At 40.8% G+C, this 9,904-nt stretch overlaps 1 protein-coding gene and 1 pseudogene across 1 annotated transcript in view; both read left to right on the top strand.

The window, feature by feature from the left end:
* The first annotated feature begins 202 nt into the window (after positions 1–202).
* LOC101425482 (SERPINE1 mRNA-binding protein 1-like) lies at positions 203–1,114 on the top strand (annotated as a pseudogene).
* A 7,732-nt stretch (positions 1,115–8,846) lies between these two features.
* The window catches only part of MTPAP (mitochondrial poly(A) polymerase), a 48,107-nt gene continuing 47,049 nt past the window's right edge, over positions 8,847–9,904 (top strand). Inside the window, exon 1 of the mRNA XM_004455817.4 lies at positions 8,847–9,054. Within this exon, the coding sequence (XP_004455874.2) occupies positions 8,898–9,054 (157 nt within the window). The 5' untranslated portion in view covers positions 8,847–8,897. The remainder of the gene's footprint in view (positions 9,055–9,904) is intronic.

The raw sequence follows: 9,904 nt of genomic DNA, 5'->3' as shown, positions 1-9,904 counted from the left end.
CCAGACTTTCATAAGGCCCAGACTACATGTTGTTTTCCTGCGGTAGTAATACTGACTCTACCTCCTCTGCTTGCTGAGTTGCTCTTAGCTGGTGTTTTGAGTTTTGAACAGGAAAGTCCTTCTTAACTTGACCAGTGAACTGGGCTCTGAAAGGTCTTTAGTCAGGTGACCATACCATTCATTACCCATATTGGAACACGTGTGAGAGTGAGAGTGGATGCTATTAATAATACATGGGCAACCAGAAAGGCGACCACCTTGTGAACGATGACTTGAAAAGCCACTTGAAGAAAAGGGTGAAGGTGGAGAATTTTCAGTTGATTGGCCGATTATTGACCAGCCTGTCCGGGACTTTGGTAGTCTTGGAAAAGGAGGCTGTGGACGTGGAATGGGCCGAGGAAATGGATTTGATTCTCGTGGCAAATGTGAATTTGATAGGCATAGTGGAAGTGACAGATCTGGCCTGAAGCATGAGGACAAAAGTGGAGGCAGTGGATCTCACAACTGGGGAACTGTCAGAGATGAATTAACTGACTTGGATCAAACAAATGTGAGTGAGGAAACACCTGAAGGTGAAGAACATCCAGTTGCAGACACTGAAAATAAGGAGAATGAAACTGAAGAGGTAAAGAAAGAAGGTCCAAAACAAATGACTTTGGATGAGTGGAAGGCTATTCAAAATAAGGACCGAGCAAAAGTAGAATTTAATATCCGAAAACCAAATGAAGGTGCTGATGGGCAGAGTGGAAAAGGAAATTGTTCTTCGTAAGTCAAAGAGTGAAGAGGCTCATGCTGAAGATTCAGTGATGGACCATCTTTTCCAGAAGCCATCAAATGATATAACGTCTCAGCTGGAGATCAATTTTGGAGACCTTGGCTGCCCAGGACGTGGGGGCAAGGGAGGACGTGGTGGGCATCGGCGTGGTGGACGTCCTAATCGTGGCATCAGGACAGACAAGTCAAGTGCTTCTGCTCCTGATGTAGATGACCAGAAGCATTCCCAGCTCTGGCTTAACTGGATGCCATAAGACAACCCTGGTTCCTTTGTGGACCCTCCTCTCTGAGGCTTTGCATGCTTAAGGATCCCAAGCAACTACAAAATTAAAAAGAAAAATACTTGGGGACCCCCTGAAAGGATGGTCCCTGGAGCCTTAAATCACACATGCTCATATTTTATCTGGACTAGCTTAATTTTCAATGAGTATTTTCAGTGGCCCATGAAATATAAACACAATTCAATAATTTACTAATTATTTTTCTACTGGCTTTCCAATCTACCTACGATTTCCCCCTTTTTTAGTGATAAAAGGAATCTGCTTGTTTGGTTTTTTAAAAGTGAACAAGGACATAAAGTAATAAATCCATTATTTCTATGCACCTCAGTCCCTATGTCCCACATCAGAGGCAAGCAATATTGACAGCTGGAGATAATCCTTCCAGACAATTCCAATGCATAGATGAACAGTGGCCTACCACTCTGGAACTTTATTTCAAAAACTTTTTCCAGAGGAAGATGAGTGTGTTGGCTTAGGTTAGTGTCATACAGTGTATCTGATTGATAATTATGGTCTGATGTCAAAATAATATTTATTTTTATTTTTATTTTTTTAAAGATTTATTTATTTATTTCTCTCCCCTTCCCCCCACCCCCGACCCCGGTTGTCTGTTCTCTGTGTCTATTTGCTGCGTCTTCTTTGTCCGCTTTTGCTGTTGTCAGTGGCATGGGAATCTGTTTCTTTTTAATGTGTCATCTTGTTGTGTCAGTTCTCAGTGTGTGTGGCACCATTCCTGGGCAGGCTTCATTTTCTTTCATGCTGGGCGGCTCTCCTTACGGGGTGCACTCCTTGCGCGTGGGGCTCCCCTACGCGGGGGACACCCCTGCATGGCATGGCACTCCTTGTGCGCATCAGCACTGCACATGGGCCAGCTCCACACGGGTCAAGGAGGCCTGGGGTTTGAACTGCGGACCTCCCATGTGGTAGACGGACACCCTAACCACTGGGCCAAGTCGGCTGCCAAAATAATATTTATAATATTAATTAATATAAGTACAGGGCAGGTAAGCTTTCACCTCATAAATCAAAGCTCTCATCTGTATCAAATTCCTAGAAGTGGAAATGTTGGACAAAGGGCAAGGGTTTGCATTTTAAATTTATACAAATTTGAGTTGACTTGCTCTTGCATCACATTAAAAATGCTTCCGAGTAAAGTAACCGTTTCAGTCATCTTCTGGAAATCATAAGTGAGCACTTGGACACAAACTTAAATTTTTTTTTTAATGTTCTCCCTTGATTCTGTCCCTTGGAACTTGTATTTTTTTTTTAATTTTTTTTTTACTCTATTTTTCTCCCAGCCCTCCCACTCCCCCTCCCCCCTAGTTGTCTGCTCTCTCTGACCATTTGCAGTGTGTTCTTCTGTATCCACTTGTATTCTTGTCAGCAGCACCTGGAATCTGTCTCTCTTTTTGTCGCATCATTTTGCTGCATCAGCTCTCCATGTGTACATTGCCATTACTGGGCAGGCTACTCTTTTTTTTTGCGCTGGGCAGCTCTCCTTGTGCATGGGGCTCCCCTACGCGGGGATACCCCTGTGTGGCATGGCACTCACTGCGTGCATCAGCACTGTGCATGGTGGGCCAGCTCATCACACGAGTCAGGAGGCCCTGGGATTGAACCTTGGACCTCCCATATGGTAGGCGGATGCCCTATCCAGTGTGTCAAATCTGCTTCCCACAAACTTTAATTTTTAAACCACAATAAAGCTTACTATATGCCATACAAAGATGGCCTTCGCTCTTGAAGTAGGTCCAAGAGAACCTCACGACGCCAGCCCACCAGGCAGAATTTCCCAGGGTGAGTACTTTGCTATTATGATTTATTCTAATTCATTCATTCAACAAATATACCACTTACCCACTCTCTCTCCATGTAATCCACACTCCTATGACCACCCCCTCCATTTGGGAACCTGACTCTATCCTCTCTCGAGATCTCATGGACATAGCTAAGCAAATTTCTCTTCTCTCTCCAATAGTATGTGTTCCTCCAGCTTCTGCTCTATCTCTTTACTTAACTTTATAGTAAAAAGTCTTCAAAATAATATTCCTAACTCTCTCTTTTTAATTTCTGTCTTCCCATTTGCTCTTGAACCCATTCACATTAATCACTCCATTAAAACTGCCCTTTTCAAGAACATGAGTGATTCCACATTTCTTGCCTCATCTTTCTTCATAGCACTCACCACTTCTGACATAATATATATTTTACTTGTATTTATTTATTGAACATCTCTCCCCAGTAGCAAATAAGGTCCATAACAGTAGGGTTTTCTTTTTAATTGTTGTTTCCCCAGCATCTAGAATAGTGCCCATAGTGATAGCTCAAATATTTGTTCATTCAATAAATAAATGAATCTGTTTGAGATTATATTCTAGTTAAGGGAAGACAGACAATAAGCAAAATAAATATGTAAATACAGGTAGAGTGTGCGATGTGGAAGGTGCTATGGAGAAAGGGCAGGCTAGGGGAAAATGGAATACCATGCCATGTTTGGGAGGAGGGGATGGATTACTCTCTTATAAGGTGATCAGAAAATGCTTCCATAATAAGGCACCTTTTGAGCAGAGACCTGAAGACAGTGGGAAAATAAGCCATTTAAAAAAAAAAAAGTGGTCCAGGTAGAGAGTAACAGGAAGGGCTAGTGTCCTGCAGTGGGAATTTGTGTGGGTGTATGAGGACTATCCAAGAGATTAGTGTGGAAGTAGCAGAATAGGTGAGGCAGAGTGTAACAGGAAATGTGTTGAGAGAGGCAGTGGAAGGCCCGATCATATCAGGTCTTGTAAGATTTCAGAGTGGGAAAGAAACTTCTGGAGAGTTTTGAACAGTTTTTTGATCCCAACACTCTAGTCATTGTGCTAAGAATAGCTTGTAGGGAGAAAGAAGTTAAGAGGTTAGAGCAAAAATATAGGCAACTGTATTAGTCAACCAAAGGGGTGCTGATATAAAGCACCAGAACTCTGTTGGCTTTTATAAAGGGTATTTATTTGGGGTAGAAGCTTATAGTTACCAGGCCCTAGAAAGTCCAACTCAAGGTACCATAAGAGGTACTTTCTCACCCAGAGTCTGTTGCGACGTGTTGATGCAAGATGGTGGGCGACATCTGCCAGAGTTTAGTCTTTCTTCTTCCCTTTTAATGCTCTGTGGTCCCAGCTTCTTCTGATCTCAGCTGTTGGCTGAGATGAGTTATCAGGCTCATCTCTCTTCCCAGGGCTGCAGGATCCTGTCTAGTGAGCTGTCTCTCTCTGTGTTCTCCTTCTCCGTGCATTTACTTCTGTGTGACTGTCTGCCCACAAAGGGGGTGAGGACTCAATGTCTTACTGGCATGGCCAAATCAAGGTCCTAATCTTAATGTAATCAAGTAAAAGTGAAACCTCTCAATCTAATACAATCTAATATGCCGAGAAGAGAGAAGAACTGACCAGTTTACAAACATAATCCAATATCTACTTTTGGAATTCATAAATAATATCAAACTGCCACAGTGACTGAATTCAGCAACATGTAAAAAGGATTTTATACCATCACCAAGTGGGATTTATCCTAGGAACTCAAGGTGGTTGAGCATGTTTAAATCAATTAGTATAAAGAACCATATTAAAAGATTAAAGGACAAAAACATATGATCACCTCAATAGATGCAGAAAAATCATTTGACAAAATTCAGCATACTTTCATGATACAAACCCTCAAGGAACTAGGAAGAGAAGGGTACTTTTAATTGATAATGGAATCCATGAAAAACCTACAACTAACACACTTAATGGTAAAAGTCTGAATGTTTCCCCCATAAGATTAGAAATGAGACAAAGGATATCCGCCCTCACCACTTCTATTCAACATTGTACTGGAGAATCTAGCCAGGGCGATTAGGCAGGAAAAAGAAATGAAAGATATTAATATTGGAAAGGAAAAAGTGAAATATTCCTATTATATATAGAAAATCCTAAGGAATCACTACAAAACTACTAAAACTAATAAGCTCAGCGAAGTTGCAGGGTACAAGATCAATATGCAAAAATGTCAATTGTATTTCTATGCACTGACAATGAACAATCTGACAATGAACAATCTGAAAATGAAATCAAGAAAACATTTCTACTTAAATTGCATCACAAAGAATAAAATACTAGGAGAGCTGAGGTGGTGCAAGAGACTGAGTGCCTCTCCCCTACTTCGGAAGGTCCCAGGATCAGATCCTGGTGCCCTCTAAAGAGAAGACAAGCAGACACAGAAGAACACACAGCAAATGGACACAGAGAGCAGACAGCAAGTGCAAAAACAACAGGGAAGGGGCGGGGGGGGGGGGGGAGGGATAAATAAATAAATTAAAAAAAAAGAATAAAATACTGAGGAATAAACTTAGCAAAAGAAGTGTAAGACTTCTTCACTAAAACTGAAAAACACTGTGAAGGAAAATTAAAGAAGACCTAAATAAATGCAAAGGCATCCCATGTTCATGTATCAGAGTACTTAATATTGTTGAGATGACAATACTCCCCAAATTGGTCTACAGATTCAGTGCAATCTGTATCAAAATCCCAGCTTTTTTTTTTACAGAAATTGACAAGATGACACTAAAATTCATATGAAAATTCATTGTACTCAGAATAGCCAAAACTATCTCCAAAAAGAACAAATTGACAGGTTCCTGATTTCAAAACTTACTACAATGCTATAGCAATGAAGACAGTGTGGTAATGACACAAGGATATAAATTAAAGGTTTAGAATAGAGAATCAAGAGATAAATCCTTGATTTCACTTGATTTCTGATGAGGATGCCAAGACCGATCTATGGGAAAAGAATAGTCTTTTCAAACAAATGGCACTGGAACAAGTAGATATCAACATGGAAAGCAATGAAATTGAACCCTACCTCACATCATACACAAAAATTAACTACAGACTTAAATTTAAGAGGTAAAACTATAAAACTCCTAAAAGAAAATCTATGAGTAAATCTCTGTGACTAAGGGTTAGATAATAGTTTTTTTGATATGACATCAAAAGTATAAATAACAAAGGAAAAATAGATAAATCGGGCTATATTGCATTAAAAACCTTTGAGCTGCAGATAATACCATCAAGAAAGTGAAAGGCAATGCAACAAATGGGAAAAATATTTGCAAATTGTGTATCTGCCATAAAGAGCACACATCACATATAAAGAATGCTTACAACACAATAAGAAAAATCAAATAACCCAACTAAATAATGGGTAAAAGATCAGAAAAGACATTTCTCCACAGAAGATATACAAATATTCAATAAGCACAGAATAGATGCTTAACTTCTTTTGTCATCAGGTAAACGTAAATTAAAACCACAATGTGAAACCACTTACCATCCACTAGGATGGCTATAATAAAAAACTTGGACAGTAACAAGTGTTGAAAAGGATGTGGAGAAGTTGTAACACTCAGACATTGCTGGTAGGATATAAAATATTGTAGCCACTTTGAAAAATAATCTGGTAGTTCTTCAAAATGTTAGACATAGAGTTACCTATAAGGCCCATCAATTCCATATCTAGGTATAAACCCAAGAGAAATGAAAACATACGCTCACACAAAAACTTGTACACAAATCAGCAGATTTAGTCACAACAGCCAAAAAGTGGAAGCAACAAAAATGCCTGTCAAATAACACACGAATAAATGTGATATAGCCATACAAAGGCAATACGATGGAATGAAATCTACACGTGTTACAACATAGACAAACTTTGCAAATATTATGCTAAATGAAAGAAGCCAGACATAGAAGACCACATATTGTATGACTCCATTTATATGTAATGTCCACAATAGGTGAATCTATGGAGACAAAGTATATTAGTGGTTGTCTAGGGCTGGGCTTGGGGGAGGCGAGGTTGGTTGCAGGGACAATTAGGAGGGAATGAGGAGTGACTACTAAAGAGTACAGGTCTTTTTTTTTTGAGGGATGCATATGTTCTAAAATTATATTATGGTGATGGTTGCACAGTCCTATGAATGTACAAAAGACACTGAATTCTAAATTTAGATGGGTTAATTGTGTGGTATGGGAATTATATCTCAATAAAGATAGTTTTTTAAATCCTTAAAACATTGGGAAGTGGATGTGGCTCAACTGATAGAGCATCCATCTACCATATGGAGGGTCCAGGGTTTGATCCCCAGGGCCTCCTGACCCATTTGGTGAGCTGGCCCACATGCAGTGCTGCCACATGCAAGGAGTGCTGTGCCATGCAGGGGCACCCCCACGTAGTGGTGCCCCACACGCAAGGAGAGCTGCCCCGTGTGAAACGAGCACAGCCTGCCCAGGAGTGGCACCACACACACGGACAGCTGATGCAGCAAGATGGCACAACAAAAAAGAGATGCAGCTTCCCAGAGCCGCCGGATAACGCAAGCGGATGCAGAAGAACACACACTGAATGGACACAGAGAGCAGACAACAGGGGGAAGGGGAGAGAAATAAATCTTGAAAAACAAATCCTTAAAACATATAGGTGAGGAAGACCATGATGGCTTGTACCAGTGGAAGACAAGATTGTGGCAGGAAGTGGTCCACTTCTGAATAAAAATTGAAAATAAAGCCATGGATTTGCTGATGAATTGGATTTAGAGTGTAAGAAGGGAAAGTTTGAGCTGCTGGGAAGGAGTTATTTGATGAAGAATGGGGAAGTCTACTGGAAGGACATATTTCAGGTGTTCTGTTTTAGATGCATGAAGTTTTAGGTGAATGGAGACGTTAAGTACACATTTGGTATGTCTGGATTTCAGATAGAAGTTTGAGCTGGAGATATAGATTTGGGAGTGGTCAATATATAGATGGTATTTTAAGCCAGAAACTAGAAAAAAACACCCAACACATTAGTGTAGAAGGTAAAGAATAGGTGGAATTAAGTTTATACAAGAAGAAATATATAATAAAGGTAAAGAATAGATGGAAATAAGTTTATACAAGAAGAAATATGCAATAAAGGTAAAAACCTAGATGCAACTCTCATCTAGGCCCTTACTGGCTGTGTAACTTTAGGAAAGTTACTTAACCTCTCTATGCCTCAGTTTACCCACAAGTAAAATGGGGATAGTAATAGTTCCTACCTCGCAAAATTGTAGTGAGGATTAAAAGAGTTAATATGTGCAAATCACTTAAAACAATAACCGGTACAAATAAATGTTATGTCATTCATTGTACTCTAAGTTATCTCAGAAGTCACTGGACAAATGCCTCTCCCAATCACTCATTATTGTAAATGATACGGCAAACACTCTGAAGTTATCTAGTTACCTTTTTTTTGGAATAATTTTAAGTACATTGTATTCAATGCATTTTAGAATTTTAAAAAGATCCTGTAGTGTCTTTTATGGAGAACAAAACAAATGCATTGGTAGTCAGACTTGAGATGAGTCACTTAACTTCTGAGCCTCATATGTAAGTTAAACTTTGTAATATAGGAATTCGACTACTTACCTCACCGGTAAATAGTACTGTGAGAATTGAATGCGCCGTGTACGAACTTAAATTCAGGCCATGTTATCTTTTGTTTTCAAGGTAAGATCTAGACTTGGACTCACACTTCACAGCTCCTTCTTAATGACCTAGTTCTGTGGCTATCATCTCACCCATTTTACGTGAGGTGTGATACTCATTCCTTTGGAGTCTTCACACAGGCAACTGCGGGAGAATGGGGGGAAAGCTTGTTGGAAAACACAGGCATTTTCATTCTAGTTTCGCGCCCAGGTCTTCCTTGGAGAAGAATTTGACCCTCTAGGCTCGCCATCCTCCTCGTCTCAGAGCGCATGCGTGGAGCCGGGTGAACTGTCGTCTGTACGCTCCCGCTGGTGTCACAATGGCGGCTCGCGGCGTGGGGCTCCTGGCCTGTTTGCCCTTAGGTTCTCAGGCTAGAGGTCGGGTCCAACGTCCTATGCACAGCCTTCTCAGTTATCCTGGAGCTGTGGCCGCAGACTTCGAGCAAGAAAAACAGCCTCCAGGGAGCGTGGAGACAGGTAATGGCACCTTGTTCTTGGCTTGCCGGTAGCTCCGAGCCGCAGCCGGCAAAGGAAAGGGGACAAGACTGGGAGAGCCCGCGAGCACGCGGCCTGTGAAACAGCCATGGACCATTGGCAAGGGGACGAGACTGGGTTCCGGTCGCCTCTAGTCTCATTAGGGGGCCCTAAGACCTCTGCCAGTGCTGGTGGTGTAAGTGGGGTTTGTATCGCTTTTTCATTGCGGCCTCTTCTCCGCCACGGTAATGAAATTCTTTAAATTTACGTGAAATGCAATTTGCTAACATTTTACAATCCGGCGAAATCGTATCCCCTTATATCAGGAAGTTTATTGTTCACAGGTGTACCTCGTTTTGGTAAAAGATGTTGCTGAAGGCCGAGCATAGTGAAACGTGATGGATTATCAGGGTTCCTGCCTCCCTGTGCAACTTACTGCCTTTACCTTATTGTTTGGCTATTTTGAGCAAAAATCAACTTGATAACGTGTGCATCTACCGGAACAGGATGTTGTCTCGCCGCCCCTCTGAATTTATATACTTCCCATAATATTGGGAGGAAATAAATAAACCTTACTCTACGTTTATTTAACGCCTCTGTGATCTAAGAGCTACGTGGTTATTTACGATTCTTACAACACTCTTGCAAGAAATGTATCATTGTTTCAACTTTACAGGTGTAGAAAGAGGTTCAACTAACTTATTTGCTCGGGGTTACAAGGCTCAGATAGTAATGTGGACCTGGAGTCAAGCTACCAAGTAAAATGTGTTGACTTCTGCCATTTCTCTGAAGTAGGTTTAAGATATGATTTTATTTCTGGGGAACAGTTCTAAAGAGATCTAAACAAGTAAAA

Source organism: Dasypus novemcinctus, chromosome 5 (assembly GCF_030445035.2).
Source record: "Dasypus novemcinctus isolate mDasNov1 chromosome 5, mDasNov1.1.hap2, whole genome shotgun sequence".
Lineage (NCBI taxonomy): Eukaryota > Metazoa > Chordata > Mammalia > Cingulata > Dasypodidae > Dasypus > Dasypus novemcinctus.
Note: the sequence above shows the minus strand (reverse complement) of the source record. Positions and strands in the feature narration are given on the sequence as shown.